At 50.7% G+C, this 18,288-nt stretch overlaps 1 protein-coding gene across 3 annotated transcripts in view; it reads right to left on the reverse strand.

The window, feature by feature from the left end:
* The window catches only part of UBXN1 (UBX domain protein 1), a 41,086-nt gene that overhangs the window by 14,812 nt on the left and 7,986 nt on the right, over positions 1-18,288 (reverse strand). For 2 of the 3 annotated variants that reach the window (XM_075326368.1, XM_075326369.1), the window contains exons 5-6: positions 18,137-18,182; positions 7,958-8,149 (exon numbers count right to left, since the gene is read on the reverse strand). In XM_075326368.1, the coding sequence (XP_075182483.1) occupies positions 7,958-8,149; positions 18,137-18,182 (238 nt within the window). The remainder of the gene's footprint in view (positions 1-7,957; positions 8,150-18,136; positions 18,183-18,288) is intronic. The other variant, XM_075326370.1, reaches the window with a different exon arrangement.

Raw genomic sequence — 18,288 nt, forward strand, 5'->3', positions numbered from 1 at the left:
GCCTCCGGAGGCCACACAAAGTATTACACTTTAAAAAGTGTAACCCCTCCCCTCTGCCTATACACCCCCCCGTGCATCACGGGCCCATCAGTTTTGGTGCCAAAGCAGGAAGGAGGAAACTTATAAATTGGTCTAAGGTAAATTCAATCCGAAGGATGCTCGGAGAACTGAAACCATGAACCAAAAGAACAATTCAACATGAACAACATGTGTACACAAAAGAACAACAGCCCGAAGGGAACAGGGGCGAGTGCTGGGTCTCCCAATAGGAGCTAGAAGAAAAGGAATTTACGGTAAGTAAACAAAATTCCCTTCTTCTTTGTCGCTCCATTGGGAGACCCAGACAATTGGGACGTCCAAAAGCAGTCCCTGGGTGGGTAAAAGAATACCTCGATAAAAAGAGCCGAAAACGGCCCCCTCTTACAGGTGGCAACCGCCGCCTGAAGGACTTGCCTACCTAGGCTGGCGTCTGCCGAAGCATAGGCATGCACCTGATAGTGTTTTGTAAAAGTGTGCAGACTCGACCAGGTAGCCGCCTGACACACCTGCTGAGCCGTAGCCTGGTGCCGCAATGCCCAGGACGCACCCACGGCTCTGGTAGAATGGGCTTTCAGCCCTGAAGGAATCGGAAGCCCAGAAGAACGGTAGGCTTCAAGAATCGGTTCCTTGATCCACCGAGCCAAGGCTGACTTGGAAGCCTGCGACCCCTTACGCTGGCCAGCGACAAGGACAAAGAGCGCATCAGAACGGCGCAGGGGCGCCGTGCGAGAAATGTAGAGCCGGAGTGCTCTCACCAGATCTAACAAGTGTAAATCCTTTTCACATTGGTGAACTGGATGAGGGCAAAAAGAAGGTAAGGAGATATCCTGATTGAGATGAAAAGGGGATACCACCTTAGGGAGAAATTCCGGGACCGGACGCAGAACCACCTTATCCTGGTGAAACACCAGGAAGGGGGCTTTGCATGACAGCGCTGCTAGCTCAGACACTCTCCGAAGTGATGTGACTGCCACTAGGAAGGCCACCTTCTGCGAAAGGCGTGATAGAGAGACATCTCGCATCGGCTCGAAAGGTGGTTTCTGAAGAGCCGTTAGCACCCTGTTAAGATCCCAGGGTTCCAGCGGACGCTTGTAAGGTGGGACTATGTGGCAAACTCCCTGCAGGAACGTGCGGACCTGCGGAAGCCTGGCTAGACGCTTTTGAAAAAACACGGAAAGCGCCGATACTTGTCCCTTGAGAGAGCCGAGAGACAAACCCTTGTCCATTCCGGATTGAAGGAAAGAAAGAAAAGTGGGTAAGGCAAACGGCCAGGGGGTAAAACCCTGATCAGCGCACCAGGATAAGAAGATCCTCCAAGCCCTGTGATAGATCTTGGCGGACGTTGGTTTCCTGGCCTGTCTCATGGTGGCAATGACATCTTGAGATAACCCTAAGGACGCTAGGAGCCAGGACTCAATGGCCACACAGTCAGGTTGAGGGCCGCAGAATTCAGATGGAAAAATGGCCCTTGAGACAGCAAGTCTGGTCGGTTTGGGAGTGCCCACGGTTGACCCACCGTGAGGTGCCACAGATCCGGGTACCACGACCTCCTCGGCCAATCTGGAGCGACGAGGATGGCGCGGCGGCAGTCGGACCTGATCTTGCGCAACACTCTGGGCAGCAGTGCCAGAGGAGGAAATACATAAGGCAGTCGAAACTGCGACCAATCCTGAACTAATGCGTCCGCCGCCAGAGCTCTGTGATCTTGAGACCGTGCCATGAATGCCGGGACTTTGTTGTTGTGCCGAGACGCCATGAGGTCGACGTCCGGCGTTCCCCAGCGGCAACAGATCTCTTGAAACACGTCCGGGTGAAGAGACCATTCCCCTGCGTCCATGCCCTGGCGACTGAGAAAGTCTGCTTCCCAGTTTTCTATGCCCGGGATGTGAACTGCGGAGATGGTGGAGGCTGTGGCTTCCGCCCACAGCAGAATCCGCCGAACTTCTTGGAAGGCTTGACGACTGCGTGTGCCGCCCTAGTGGTTGATGTACGCGACCGCCGTGGCGTTGTCCGACTGTATGCGGATCTGTCTGCCCTCCAGCCACCGATGGAACGCCTTTAGGGCTAGATACACTGCCCTTATCTCCAGAACATTGATCTGAAGGGAGGACTCTGTCGGAGTCCAGGTTCCCTGAGCCCTGTGGTGGAGGAAGACCGCTCCCCACCCTGACAGACTCGCGTCCGTCGTGACCACAGCCCAGGATGGGGGCAGGAAGGATTTTCCCTTCGACAAAGAAGTGGGAAGAAGCCACCACTGAAGAGAGGTTTTGGCTGCCAGTGAAAGAGAGACGTTCCTGTCTAGGGACGTCGACCTCCTGTCCCATTTGCGGAGAATGTCCCATTGAAGTGGACGCAGATGAAACTGCGCAAAGGGAACTGCCTCCATTGCTGCCACCATCTTCCCTAGGAAGTGCATGAGGCGCCTCAAGGGGTGTGACTGGGCCCGAAGGAGAGATTGCACCCCTGTCTGCAGCGAACGCTGTTTGTCCAGCGGAAGCTTCACTATCGCTGAGAGAGTATGAAACTCCATCCCGAGGTAAGTCAGTGATTGGGTCGGTGTCAATTTTGACTTTGGGAAATTGATGATCCACCCGAACCTCTGGAGAGTCTCCAGAGCAATGGTCAGGCTGTGTTGACATGCCACCCGGGAGGGTGCCTTGACTAGAAGATCGTCTAAGTAAGGGATCACCGAGTGGCCCTGAGAGTGTAGGACCGCCACCACTGCTGCCATGACCTTGGTGAAGACCCGTGGGGCTGTCGCCAGGCCGAAAGGCAGTGCCACGAACTGAAGGTGTTCGTCCCCGATGGCGAAACGCCGGAAGCGTTGATGCTCTGGTGCAATCGGCACATGGAGATAAGCATCCCTGATGTCGATTGATGCTAGGAAGTCTCCTTGGGACATCGAGGCGATGACAGAGCGGAGAGATTCCATCCGGAACCGTCTGGTTCTCACGTGTCTGTTGAGCAGTTTGAGGTCCAGAACGGGACGGAATGATCTGTCCTTTTTTGGCACCACGAACAAGTTGGAGTAAAAACCGCGACCACGTTCTTGAAGGGGAACGGGGATCACAACTCCTTCTGCCTTCAGAGTGTTCACCGCCTGAAAAAGTGCATCGGCTCGCTCGGGGGGCGGAGATGTTCTGAAGAAACGAGTCGGAGGACGAGAACTGAGCTCTATCCTGTAACCGTGAGACAGAATGTCTCTCACCCATCGGTCTTGGACATGTGGCCACCAGGCGTCGCAAAAGCGGGAGAGCCTGCCACCGACCGAGGATGCGGTTTGGGGAGGCCGAAAGTCATGAGGAGGCCGCCTTGGAGGCGGTTCCTCCGGCGGTCTTTGTAGGACGTGACTTAGACCGCCATGCAGAAGAGTTCCTCTGGCCCTTCTCTGACCTGTTGGACGTGGAGGAATGGGACCTGGCTGAGGGCCGAAAGGACCGAAACCTCGGTTGTATTTTTCGTTGCTGAGGTCTGTTTGGTTTGGACTGGGGTAAGGACGAGTCCTTTCCCTTGGATTGTTTAATAATTTCGTCCAATTGCTCGCCAAACAAACGGTCGCCAGAAAATGGCAAACCGGTTAAGAACTTCTTGGAAGCAGTCTGCCTTCCATTCGCGTAGCCACATGGCCCTGCGGACTGCCACCGAATTGGCGGATGCTACCGCTGTACGGCTCGCAGAGTCCAGGACGGCGTTCATGGCGTAGGACGAAAAGGCCGACGCCTGAGAAGTCAAAGACACAACTTGCGGAGCAGAGGTACGTGTGACCGCATTAATCTCAGACAGACAAGCTGAGATAGCTTGGAGTGCCCACACGGCTGCAAAGGCCGGAGCAAAAGACGCGCCTATGGCTTCATAGATGGATTTCATCAGGAGCTCTATTTGCCTGTCAGTGGCATCCTTGAGCAATGAACCATCTGCCACTGATACTTCGGATCTAGCCGCCAGTCTGGAGACTGGAGGATCCACCTTGGGACACTGAGCCCAACCCTCAACTACGTCAGGGGGGAAGGGGTAACGTGTGTCATTAAGGCGCTTAGTAAAGCGCTTGTCCGGAAATGCTCTGTGCTTCTGGACAGCATCTCTGAAGTTAGAGTGATCGAAAAACGCACTCCGTGTACGTTTGGGAAACCTAAACTGGTGCTTCTCCTGCTGCGAAGCCGACTCCTCTATAGGTGGAGTTGGGGGAGAAAGATCTAGCACCTGGTTGATGGACGCTATAAGGTCATTTACTATGGCGTCCCCTTCAGGTGTATCAAGATTGAGAGCAACGTCAGGATCAGAGCCCTGAGCTGCGACCTCCGCTTCATCCTCCAGAGAGTCCTCATGCTGAGACCCCGAACAGCGTGATGAAGTCGGGGAAGGTTCCCAGCGAGCCCGCTTAGCCGGTCTGGGACTGCGGTCCGTGTCGGAGTCCTCACCGTGGGACCTAGGTGTCACCCCAGGAGCACTTTGCTGCGCCGACCGAGAGGGGCCTGGGGGCGATGAACTCACAGTGCCCTGGGCCTGTGTTACCGATCTGGACTGCAAGGCTTCTAGTATCTTAGCAGACCATTTGTCCATAGACTGAGCCATGGACTGTGAAAGCGACTCAGAGTTTCTCAGCCAAAACTGCAAACTCTGTCCCTGCCACCTGGACAGAGGAAGCCGGCGGTTCTACCTGAGCCGAGGGTCCCACCAGTGCCCGAGGCTCCGGCTGAGTGAGTGCCACAGGGGCCGAGCATTGCACACAGTGAGGGTAGGTGGAACCTGCAGGTAACATAGCCGCACAAGAGGTACAGGTTGCAAAATAAGCCTGTGCCTTGGCACCCTTGCTCTTTGCGGACGACATGCTGTTGTCTCCTCTGAGAGTGATCAGTGAGGGTATATAGCCAAAAGCAAAATAATGCGGCCGAACAGAGAAAATGTATACTAATATATATATATATATATATACACACTTCTGCAATCCTAGGGGGGCCAGCACCGGGTAACCGGTGTGGCTTACCGACCGCCCAAAGTGGTTGTGTGTCCACCAGATTCCCTGCCTGGGCCTCCCAGAGCTGCAGAGCTCGTTCTGAAATCCTCCACCGGCAGAAGTGATTGTAACAATGGCTGCCAGAGTTCTCAGGGGAGGAGGGAGCCGTGGGCGGTGACTAATAAAGTGCGGGAATCTGGTGCCCCACAGTGCTCAGTGAGGGGGGAGGAGAACACCTAAGTATGCTCCAGCCCTCACTGCCGACGTCCAGTCGACCGTCCCGCCCTTACCCCTGACTGGCAGGCCCGGGGGCGGGAGTTATGGTACTAGGCCGCAGAAGCCGGGGACTAAATTTAATAACGCGGCCGGCGAACAGGCGCGGTCGGCGCGGTAGTCCCGGTCGTCACAGAAAAACACCAGCCGCTGCAGCGTCTGTAACACAGGCGCTCCATGCACCGTCCCCAAGGGGACACAGAGTACCTTTTAGATGCAGGGCCTGTCCCTGATGATACCCAGTCTCCTGTCCGTCAGATTCCCCCAGGGGCTGCGGAGGGAGCCCGGTCCCAGTGAAAGGTGACCGGTTAGGATCCCACTTCTCCCAGAGCCTCTAAGGGATGGGGAAGGAAAACGGCATGTGGCTCCAGCCTTTATACCCGCAATGGGTACCTCAACCTTGACAGCACCGCCGACTTAGTGGGGTGAGAAGGGAGCATGCCGGGGGCCCTCTTTTCTTCCATCCGATACAATCAGCAGCTGCTGCTGACTAAAATGTTGAGCTTGCGTGAATGTGTGCCTCCTTCAACACAAAGCATAAAACTGATGGGCCCGTGATGCACGGGAGGGTGTATAGGCAGAGGGGAGGGGTTACACTTTTTAAAGTGTAATACTTTGTGTGGCCTCCGGAGGCAGAAGCTATACACCCAATTGTCTGGGTCTCCCAATGGAGCGACAAAGAAATTCGCTCTTGCACTTTCAGAGTGCCCATCCAGTCCACACCAAAAGGGCCCTGCCTTATAGCCAGTTTTTGAGAGTGAGGAGGGTCAACAACATAGAAGAGTCATTTTTACAACAGTCTTTGGATCTCCAAGAAAGATTACAACAAAGGGGTTATCCCAATAAATTAATCAGCAGTGCGTACGAGAGAGTGAGATCCACAGGTGACCAACCCGATGGGGGTGTTGATGTTAGGGACAAAGATGACAGCTTAAAGAGGTTCATATTTAGTTTTAAGTTTGGACCCCTGGAAAATGTTATCAGGACAACGTTGTGTAAGAATTGGCACATTCTTGAGAAAGACTCCGACGTAAGTGAGATGACTAAGGCGAAACCCTTGGTCACGTTCAGACGGTGCAACAATCTGCGGGACATGGTAGTAAAGAACAGAATTACCAGCCCATCGACATGGCTGGATAAATGTTGCCCACCAGGTAATTACCGGTGTGGGAACTGTAGGTTCTGTAACCTGCGTATTACTGGCCGGTCCCTGCAGATTGGAGCACACATGCATAAGATCCAGGAATTTATTTCGTGCAAAACCAAGTTCGTTGTCTGTGATTCTCTGTCCATGTGGCAGATTTTACATAGGCAAAATGATAAGGTGTTTGTACGTGAGATTCAGGGAGCACTACAATTCAATTGCATCCGAAAAAGGGTCACCTAGGTTGATTTCCCATATACGGGACCACCATGATGGTAACCCGGACATTTTACGCTTCGCAGGCCTCAAGAGAGTCACCCTCCCTCCTCAGGGGGTGATTTACAGAAATTATTATTATTACAGATAGAGGCAAAACTAATAATAAACTACGGAGCGCAGGGTGACCTAGGGTTAAATGACCGTGTCGATCTCGCAATATTTTTGTGATAATGGAACTCTCATTTTTTCTGTACCTCGTGTCTAGGTTTTTTAATACAAATATCATGATGTTTTTTTGCATTTGTATGCATCATTCATGTATTTTTAATGTTATGTTACTCCCCATTGTTTTTAACGTGGTTGTGAAGCAACCTGTATGCACTCCTATAAAAGGGGTGGTGTTCTACTACCACATGTGGACCCGTGGAAGCCTAATCAGTAGGCGAAACGGCCGTAGTCCATTACAGGAGCTGGCATACAGGTTGCCTCCAGCTTTATACCTTCCACCTGTTTAAATAAAAAATTTCCAGCACAGCGAAGGAGTGCAGTTCCCTCTCTTCTTTCATCATCATGTGTGTATGTCCGCTAAAGAAATCCGCACCGCTTTTACAATCATGAAATTTTGCACAGATGCCCCATGTGACTCAGGGAACATCAGACTATGTTTTGATGGGAAAATTTAACCCCGCGCTTTACAGTTACTCTCCAAAAAACCTGCCTCCATTAAAGTCAATGGATCTGCGAGCTATAAGGTTAATAATAGCAGCTGTGATTGGTTGCTATTGGAACAAAATACATTGTTAGTATAAGAAGCTTATGTGTGAGGTAATAAGATGCCGGAGGGGAGACGGGGAAAGAGAGAGACACAGACGGGGAAAGAGAGAGACACAGACGGGGAAAGAGAGAGACACAGACGGGGAAAGAGAGAGACACAGACGGGGAAAGAGAGAGACACAGACGGGGAAAGAGAGAGACACAGACGGGGAAAGAGAGAGACACAGACGGGGAAAGAGAGAGACACAGACGGGGAAAGAGAGAGACACAGACGGGGAAAGAGAGAGACACAGACGGGGAAAGAGAGAGACACAGACGGGGAAAGAGAGAGACACAGACGGGGAAAGAGACAGACAGACGGGGAAAGAGACAGACAGATAGAGACAGAAAGACTGATACAGAGACAGACTGATACAGAGACAGACAGACACAGACAGACAGACATGGACAGACACACAGAGATAGACAGAAAGAGAGACAGACAGAGACTGGGAGAGAGACAGAGAGACAGTTACTATCCCGGGCAACGCCCGGGTACTACGGCATATACATACCTTGCCATCCTCTCCTCCTGCTTCTCCCTCCTCCTGTCTTCTGCCGCTTTCTGCATTTCTTGCTCCTGCATCTTCTGTCGGATTACAGATAGTTCCTGTCCTTGCTTCCGCCTCTGTTTCTCCTGCTCAATCCTCTCCCGTTTTTCTCGCTCTTCCCGCTCTACTTGCTTTTGTGCTATCAGCTCCATCATCCTGAAGACAAATGTCGGTAAAAATTCATTCCCAGCATTTAGCGTCAGATACAATCCCAATATACTTTATAGATCGTGTGCTTCCATTTCCTCTATAACTGCCATCAATGTGATATTCGCTATCAAGGTGATAGGAAATTCCTAAATTTGAAGACCTGATAATATACCGCGCTATACACAGACGTCACAGTCTATGTCATTAGCTTGACAATTAAAGGGGGACATTCCGGGACTGTTCGGTGACGGCGGTCACACGTGCTCAGTGCCACCTCCTGGATGTTTGCACACAAGAACTACAGAGGGACGTCTACTAATGTACAGGCTGCCAATAAGACTCGGCAACTTCCTATCACGAGCACATCACACAGACGTTCTGAGAAGGAATGAAAAGAACAGCAGGGGGCGCCGTAACCACTGTGTAATGGTGATATCTAGGCAGAAATAATTCCCATAAAATGAAGAAAAAACAATGTTCTGTTTTGCCTATTTTTTTATTATATATTAATATATTATTATAATATATTAGAAATCATTTTAATATAATCATTTTTTTATTATATTAATAAATTCTAATAAAATCATTTCTCGTCTGAGGCAATTTTACGTTTTTAATTTTCGCTTTATATTTTTCCATTTTACAATATAAATGTACTAAAAATGGGGGAAAGAAAGTAAAAAAATATTAGGTGGGGGGGAAAAAAAAAAAAAAAAAAGTTATTCTGCCTTTGGTTTGTTCCGTCATTTTCTGAGCACGGGACGAAAAGTCCAGCTCACCGATCACACCCGCTGTAATATTGTCAAGTCCTGCCCTCGGAATGGTGCGGCCACCAATAGTATAATAGAAGAGAAATCCAGCGCTGGACATAAGAATTAAAAGTCCATCTTTTATTTGGGAAGAATATTAAAATCCAGCAGGGCAAATAACATCATAGGGAACCGTGCAGAACAACGCGTTTCGACGCTTCAGGTCTTAAGCCTGCTTTACACGCTAAAAATGTATCTTACAATGTGTCGGCGGGGTCACGTCATAAGTGACGCACATCCGGCATAGTAAGGTACATTGTAGCGTGTGACAGTTACGTGCGATTGAACGGTAAAACGTTCATCGCACGCACGTCGTTCAGTTCCTAAATATTGAACGTTAGGTTGTTCATCGTACCCGGGGCAGCACACATCGCAGTGTGTGACACCCTGGGAACGATGAACAGATCTTACCTGCGTCCAGCGGCTCCCGGCCAGCAATGCGGAAGGAAGGAGGTGGGCGGGATGTTTATGTCCCGCTCAGCTCCGCCCCTCCGCTTCTATTGGCCGGCTGCCGCGTGACGTCGAACGTCCCTCCCACTCCAGGAAGTGGACGTTCGCCGCCCACATCGAGGTCGTATGGACGGGTAAGGACGTGTGACGGGGGTGTTACTCGTTTGTGCGACACGGGCAACAAATTGAACGTACCACACATACGATGGGGGAGTTTACGATCGCATACGATATCGTATGCTAAATCGTAACATGTAAAGCAGGCTTTAGTCATGTTTGAGAACAGCATGTCCATTCTTTCTGCGTTTTTACCATTAAAAGCAATGAAAAAAAACCTCTGCAAATTACTGCAAAAAAAGCTAATTTTTTCCGCAGAATTTTTCCTGCCATAACATGCACACTGTCCGCAACCAAATCTTTAATGTGTGTATATAAGACTCATTGTCTGGACTACTATAATATAAAAATAATTAATCTATACGGTAAACAGTAAAAAAATGTAGATGGCAGAATTGCTTTTTTTTTTAATATAATTATTATTATAATAAATAAATAAAAAAAGAAGGGAATTTTGTTTACTTACCGTAAATTCCTTTTCTTCTAGCTCCAATTGGGAGACCCAGACAATTGGGTGTATAGCTTCTGCCTCCGGAGGCCACACAAAGTATTACACTTAAAAAAGTGTAAAGCCCCTCCCCTTCTGCCTATACACCCCCCGTGCCTCACGGGCTCCTCAGTTTTGGTGCAAAAGCAAGAAGGAGGAAAAGTTATAAATTGGTTTAACCCTTTCACGACCGGCCGATTTTTCGCTTTCCGTTTTTTTTTTTCGCCATTCTTTTTCTGAGAGACGTAACTTTTTTATTTTTCAGTCAATATGGTCATGTGAGGGCTCATTTTTTGCGGAACGAGCTGTACTTTTAAATGAAACCATCAGTTTTACCATATTATGTACTAGAAAATGGCAAAAAAATTCCAAATGCTGAAAAATTGCAAAAAAAGTGCGATAGCACTATGGTTTTTGAGATATTTTATTCACTGTGTTCACTATATGGTAAAACTGATGTGTGGGTGTGATGCCTCAGGTCAGTGCGAGTTCGTAGACACCAAACATGTATAGGTTTACTTTTATATAAGGGGTTAAAAAAAAATCGGAAGTTTGTCCGAAAAAAGTGGCGCACATTTTACGCCATATTCCGTGACCCGTAGCGTTCTCATTTTTCGGGATCTTAGGCTCAATGACGGCTTATTTTTTGCGTCTCGAGCTGACGTTTTTAACGGTACCATTTTTGCGCAGATGCTACGTTTTGATCGCCTCTTATTGCATTTTGCGCAAAAGTTGTGGCGACAAAAAAACGTCGTTTTGGCGTTTGGAATTTTTTTGCCGCTACGCCGTTTACTGATCAGATTAATTGATTTTATATTTTGATAGATCGGGCGTTTCTGAACGCGGCGATACCAAATGTGTGTATATTTTTTATTTTTTTAACCCTTTAATTTTTAATGGGGCGAATGGGGGGTGATTTGAACTTTTAGGTTTTTTTGTTTTTTTTTAATTTTTTAAAACTTATTTTTTTACTTTTTTTTTTTATTTTACTAGTCCCCCTAGGGGGCTATTGCGATCAGCATTCCGATCGCTCTGCAGTATCTGCTGATCACAGCTGGAAGGCTGTAAACAGCAGATACGCTGTCTTTCTCTTTTGCTGTGCTCCGGGCACAGCGAAAGTGAAACCAATTCATGTGTAGTACAGGAGTCATCACATGACCCTGTACTACCATGGCAACTATCGGGAGTCACGTGATCGCGTCACGTGACTTCCGGTTTCGGCGGTAAGTAAAACTTTACCGCGATTGCGCTTATAATGGCGCTGTCATGTATTGACAGCGCCATTATAAGGGGTTAATCGGCACGAGCAGATAACGATTCTGCTCGTGCCTAGCAGGCACACATCTCAGCTGTGAAAATCAGCTGAGATGTGTGCCGATCGCGGCATGCTGCCGCCGGAGGACCGCGGGCAGTAAGATTATGTCATTTAGGACGTAATTTTACGGCCCGCGGTCGTTAAGGGGTTAAAGTAAATTCAATCCGAAGAAATTTCGGAGAACTGAAACCATTGAACATGAACAACATGTGTACACAAAGAACAACAGCCCGAAGGGAACAGGGGCGGGTGCTGGGTCTCCCAATTGGAGCTAGAAGAAAAGGAATTTACGGTAAGTAAACAAAATTCCCTTCTTCTTTGTCGCTCCATTGGGAGACCCAGACAATTGGGACGTCCAAAAGCAGTCCCTGGGTGGGTAAAGTAAAACCTCGAAATAGAGCCGTAAAACGGCCCCTTCCTACAGGTGGGCAACCGCCGCCTGAAGGACTTGCCTACCTAGGCTGGCATCTGCCGAAGCATAGGTATGCACCTGATAGTGTTTCGTGAAAGTGTGCAGGCTCGACCAGGTAGCTGCCTGACACACCTGCTGAGCCGTAGCCTGGTGCCGCAATGCCCAGGACGCACCCACGGCTCTGGTAGAATGGGCCCTTAGCCCTGAGGGAACCGGAAGCCCAGAAGATCGGTAGGCTTCGAGAATAGGTTCCTTGATCCACCGAGCCAGGGTTGATTTGGAAGCCTGTGACCCTTTACGCTGGCCAGCGACAAGGACAAAGAGTGCATCCGAGCGGCGCAGGGGCGCCGTACGAGAAATGTAGAGTCTGAGTGCTCTCACCAGATCTAACAAGTGCAAATCCCTTTCACATTGGTGAACTGGATGAGGACAAAAAGAGGGTAAGGAGATATCCTGATTGAGATGAAAGGGGGATACCACCTTAGGGAGAAATTCCGGAACCGGACGCAGAACCACCTTGTCCTGGTGAAACACCAGGAAAGGGGCTTTGCATGACAGCGCTGCTAGCTCAGACACTCTCCGAAGTGATGTGACTGCTACTAGGAAGGCCACTTTCTGCGAAAGGCGTGAGAGAGGAATATCCCTCATTGGCTCGAAAGGTGGTTTCTGAAGAGCCATCAGCACCCTGTTCAGATCCCAGGGTTCTAACGGCCGCTTGTAAGGAGGGACTATGTGACAAACCCCCTGCAGGAACGTGCGGACCTGTGGAAGTCTGGCTAGGCGCTTCTGAAAGAACACAGAGAGCGCTGAGACTTGTCCCTTGAGGGAGCCGAGCGACAAACCTTTTTCCAATCCGGATTGAAGGAAGGAAAGAAAAGTGGGCAAGGCAAATGGCCAGGGAGTAAAACCCTGATCAGAGCACCAAGATAAGAATATCCTCCACGTCCTGTGGTAGATCTTGGCGGACGTTGGTTTCCTAGCCTGTCTCATAGTGGCAATGACCTCTTGAGATAACCCTGAAGACGCTAGGATCCAGGACTCAATGGCCACACAGTCAGGTTGAGGGCCGCAGAATTCAGATGGAAAAACGGTCCTTGAGACAGCAAGTCTGGTCGGTCTGGTAGTGCCCACGGTTGGCCCACCGTGAGATGCCACAGATCCGGGTACCACGACCTCCTCGGCCAGTCTGGAGCGACGAGGATGGCGCGGCGGCAGTCGGACCTGATCTTGCGTAACACTCTGGGCAACAGTGCCAGAGGAGGAAACACATAAGGGAGTTGAAACTGCGACCAATCCTGAACTAAAGCGTCTGCCGCCAGAGCTCTGTGATCTTGAGACCGTGCCATGAATGTCGGGACCTTGTGGTTGTGCCGGGACGCCATTAGGTCGACGTCCGGCATCCCCCAGCGGCAACCGATCTCCTGAAACACGTCCGGGTGAAGGGACCATTCCCCTGCGTCCATGCCCTGGCGACTGAGAAAGTCTGCTTCCCAGTTTTCTACGCCCGGGATGTGAACTGCGGATATGGTGGAGGCTGTGGCTTCCACCCATAGCAGAATCCGCCGGACTTCCTGGAAGGCTTGCCGACTGCGTGTTCCGCCTTGGTGGTTGATGTAAGCCACCGCTGTGGAGTTGTCCGACTGAATTCGGATCTGCTTGCCTTCCAGCCACGGCTGGAACGCCTTTAGGGCAAGATACACTGCCCTTATCTCCAGAACATTGATCTGAAGGGAGGACTCTGGCTGAGTCCAAGTACCCTGAGCCCTGTGGTGGAGAAAGACCGCTCCCCACCCTGACAGGCTCGCGTCCGTCGTGACCACAGCCCAGGATGGGGGCAGGAAGGATTTCCCCTTCGACAGAGAAGTGGGAAGAAGCCACCACTGAAGGGAAGCCTTGGCTGCCCGAGACAGGGAGACGTTCCTGTCGAGGGACGTCGACTTCCTGTCCCATTTGCGGAGAATGTCCCATTGAAGTGGACGCAGATGAAACTGCGCAAAAGGAACTGCCTCCATTGCTGCTACCATCTTCCCTAGGAAGTGCATGAGGCGCCGCAAGGGGTGTGACTGGCCTTGAAGGAGAGATTGCACCCCTGTCTGCAGTGAACGCTGTTTGTCCAGCGGAAGTTTCACTATCGCTGAGAGAGTATGAAACTCCATGCCAAGATATGTCAGTGATTGGGCCGGTGTCAGATTTGACTTTGGAAAATTGATGATCCATCCGAAACTCTGGAGAGTCTCTAGAGCAATGCTCAGGCTGTGTTGGCATGCCACTTGAGAGGGTGCCTTGACAAGCAGATCGTCTAAGTAAGGGATCACCGAGTGTCCCTGAGAGTGCAGAACTGCTACTACTGTTGCCATGACCTTGGTGAAGACCCGTGGGGCTGTCGCCAAGCCGAAAGGCAGTGCCACGAACTGAAGGTGTTCGTCCCCTATGGCGAAACGCAGGAAGCGCTGATGCTCTGGAGCAATCGGTACGTGGAGATAAGCATCTTTGATGTCGATTGATGCTAGAAAATCTCCTTGGGACATTGAGGCGATGACGGAGCGGAGCGATTCCATCCGGAACCGCCTGGTTTTTACATGTTTGTTGAGCAGTTTTAGGTCCAGAACAGGACGGAAGGAACCGTCCTTTTTCGGCACCACGAACAAGTTGGAGTAAAAACCTTGACCCTGTTGCTGAAAAGGAACAGGGATCACCACTCCTTCTGCCTTCAGAGTGCACACCGCCTGAAGAAGAGCATCGGCTCGCTCGGGAGGCGGCGATGTTCTGAAGAACCGAGTCGGAGGACGAGAGTTGAACTCTATCCTGTAACCGTGAGACAGAATGTCTCTCACCCAACGGTCTTTTACCTGTGGCAGCCAGGCGTCGCAAAAGCGGGAAAGCCTGCCACCGACCGAGGATGCGGTTTGGGGAGGCCGAAAGTCATGCGGAGGCCGCTTTGGGAGCGGTTCCCCCGGCGGTCTTTTTAGGACGTGACTTAGACCGCCATGAATCGGAGTTCCTCTGATCCTTCTGAGGCCTTTTGGACGAGGAGAATTGAGACCTGCCCGCGGACCGAAAGGACCGAAACCTCGATTGTACCTTCCGTGGTTGAGGTCTGTTTGGTTTGGACTGGGGTAAGGATGAGTCCTTTCCCTTGGATTGTTTAATGATTTCGTCCAATCGCTCACCAAACAGACGGTCGCCAGAAAATGGCAAACCGGTTAAGAACTTTTTGGAAGCAGAGTCTGCCTTCCATTCCACGTAGCCACATGGCCCTGCGGACTGCCACCGAATTGGCGGATGCTACCGCCGTACGGCTCGCAGAGTCCAGGACAGCATTAATGGCGTAGGACGCAAACGCCGACGCCTGAGAGGTTAAGGACACCACTTGCGGAGCAGACGTACGTGTGACTGCATTAATCTGCGCATGACAAGCTGAGATAGCTTGGAGTGCCCATACGGCTGCGAATGCTGGAGCAAAAGACGCGCCGATAGCTTCATAGATGGATTTCAACCAGAGCTCCATCTGTCTGTCAGTGGCATCTTTGAGTGAAGCCCCATCTTCCACTGCAACTATGGATCTAGCCGCCAGTCTGGAGACTGGAGGATCCACCTTGGGACACTGAGCCCAGCCCTTGACAACGTCAGGGGGGAAGGGATAACGTGTATCCTTAAGGCGCTTGGAAAAACGCTTATCTGGACAAGCTCGGTTTTTCTGGACTGCCTCTCTGAAGTCAGAGTGATCCAGAAACGTACTCAATGTACGCTTGGGAAACCTGAAACGGAATTTCTCCTGCTGAGAAGCTGACTCCTCAATTGTAGGAGCTGGTGGAGAAATATCCAACACCTGATTGATGGTCGCTATAAGGTCATTCACTATGGCGTCACCTTCAGGTGTATCTAGGTTGAGAGCGGCATCAGGATCAGAATCCTGATCTGCTACCTCCGCTTCATCATCCAGAGAGTCCTCCTGCTGAGACTCCGAACTCTGTGATGAGGTCGAGGGAATTTCCCAGCGAGCCCGTTTAGGCGGCCTGGGACTGCGGTCCGTGTCAGAGACCTCACCCTGGGACCTATGGGTCACCCTAGGAGCACTTTGCTGCTCCAACTGAGGGGGGCCTGGGGTCAATGATTGAACAGTGCCCGTGGCCTGAGTCACCGGTCTGGACTGTAAGGCTTCTAGTATCTTAGCAGACCATTTATCCATACTCTCAGACAGTTTGTCAGCAAATACTGCAAACTCCGTCCCTGTCACCTGGACAGTGGTAGCAGGTGGTTCCACCTGGGCCACCAGTAGCAGAGGCTCCGGCTGAGTAAGTGCCACAGGGGCCGAGCATTGCACACAATGAGGATCGGTGGAACCTGCCGGTAGTATAGCCGCACATGAGGTACAGGTTGCAAAGTAAGCCTGTGCTTTGGCACCCTTGCTTTTTGCGGACGACATGCTGTTGTCTCCTCTGAGTACAATCCAGGAGGGTATATAGCCAAAAATCAACAGTGCGACCGTACAGTGTAAATGTATAGCATATATATATGTACACTTCGGCACTCAGTGGGGCCAGAACCCAGGTGCTGCTTACCGACCGCTCAAAGCGGTTGTGTGATCACCAGATTCCCTTGCCTGGGCCTCCCAGAGCCGTGTTGTCTCTCCTCTCCAGCGTCAGAAGTGCTGACAGGAATGGCTGCCGGCGTTCTGTGGGGAGGAGGGGGCCGTGGGCGTGCCCCAGAAAGTGCGGGAATCTGATGGCCCACTGAGCTGAGTGAGGGGGGAGGAGGATACAGAGTATGCTCCAGCCCTCAGCGCTGACGTCCTGTGCAGCGTCCCGCCCTTCCCCTGACTGGCAGGCCTGGGGGTGGGAATATGCGATACTAGGCCGCAAAAGCCGGGGACTAAAGTTATTAGCGCGGCCGGCAAATAAGCGCGGCCGGCGCGGTAGTCCCCGGCGCACTAACACACCCAGCAGTGCTGCAGTGTGTATGGCACAAGCGCTCCATGCGCGGTCCCCCAGGGGGACACAGAGTACCTCACAGTAGCAGGGCCTTGTCCCTGACGATACCCGGCTCCTGTCCAGCAGATTCCCCAGGGGCTGCGGAGGGAGCACGGTCTCAGTGCCTGGAGACCGATTAGGATCCCACTTCACCCAGAGCCCATTAAGGGATGGGGAAGGAAAACAGCATGTGGCTCCTGCCTGTGTACCCGCAATGGGTACCTCAACCTTAACAGCACCGCCGACCAGAGTGGGGTGAGAAGGGAGCATGCTGGGGGCCCTGTTATGGGCCCTCTTTTCTTCCATCCGACCTAGTCAGCAGCTGCTGCTAAGATGTGGAGCTATGCGTGGATGTCAGCCTCCTTCGCACAAAGCATGAAAACTGAGGAGCCCGTGAGGCACGGGGGGTGTATAGGCAGAAGGGGAGGGGCTTTACACTTTTAAGTGTAATACTTTGTGTGGCCTCCGGAGGCAGAAGCTATACACCCAATTGTCTGGGTCTCCCAATGGAGCGACAAAGAAACAGCAATTCTGCCATCTACATTTTTTTACTGTTTACCGTATAGATTAATTATTTTTATATTATAGTAGTCCAGACAATGAGTCTTCTATACACACACATTAAAGATTTGGTTGCGGACAATCTGCATGTTATGGCAGGAAAAATGCTGCGGAAAAAACGAGATTTTTTGCAGTAATTTGCCGAGTTTTTTTCATTGCTTTTAATGGTAAAAACGCAGAAAGAATGGACATGCTGCAGGTTTTTTTCTGCAACAAAACCTGCAAGGGAAAAAAATTCTGAATCTGTGCACAACTTAGACTTTGCTGGCAATCAGGATTTTCTTGCAGATTCCTGAAAATCTGCAAGAAAAAACACGGCAAAAAGACACCGTGTGCACACAGCCTTGTAACCCTGCCAATATCCGATATGCTTTTGTTTTTTTGCTTCACAGTTATTTTTGAACTGGGGAAAAGGGGGATAATTCACAGTTAGGATTATTTGATCGCTTGTTTTATATACTATAGCCAAAATAACGATCAGCCCTCCCCTCCCCAATCTAGTTACGGCAGTTGGGTTGGTGTTGAGCTCCAAAAGTGATACATCCCCAAAATGAGAGGTTGACCGTGGGATTAAAGTGGTTGAAGAGCAGCAATCTAAGCTAGCTCTGGTTGCTGCTGATAACGATAGGTGCAGGCGGTATTACACAGTTGCCACCTGCTGTGTGAGGAAGAAGCCCAGCACTTGAGCCCGGTCAATGCACCCAAGCCCAATGTATAAGGTAAATATATGTCACACTTTGGGAAAGGTGATATTTTAGCTTTCTTCTGTATGGCGGCTGCCTAGGGCATCTTTTTCCACCTATCACCCGAATATGAGCCCCTCCTTCCCCGTCTTCCAATCCTACAAACCCTGGTGCCTTATTAAAAAGTACCTTCTTGTCTGCCGCTCCTTTTCCTCCTCGGTTAATGATGCTCTTTCTTTAAAAGGAAATAAAAATGTGAACACAAATCAATAAATCTGTAAAATCATCAGGCCCTACTGCACCTCTGATTTTATTAGCAGACATTGGAGATATCGTGGGAC

The sequence above is a fragment of the Anomaloglossus baeobatrachus genome, chromosome 10, assembly GCF_048569485.1.
Source record: "Anomaloglossus baeobatrachus isolate aAnoBae1 chromosome 10, aAnoBae1.hap1, whole genome shotgun sequence".
In the NCBI taxonomy this organism is placed as follows: domain Eukaryota; kingdom Metazoa; phylum Chordata; class Amphibia; order Anura; family Aromobatidae; genus Anomaloglossus; species Anomaloglossus baeobatrachus.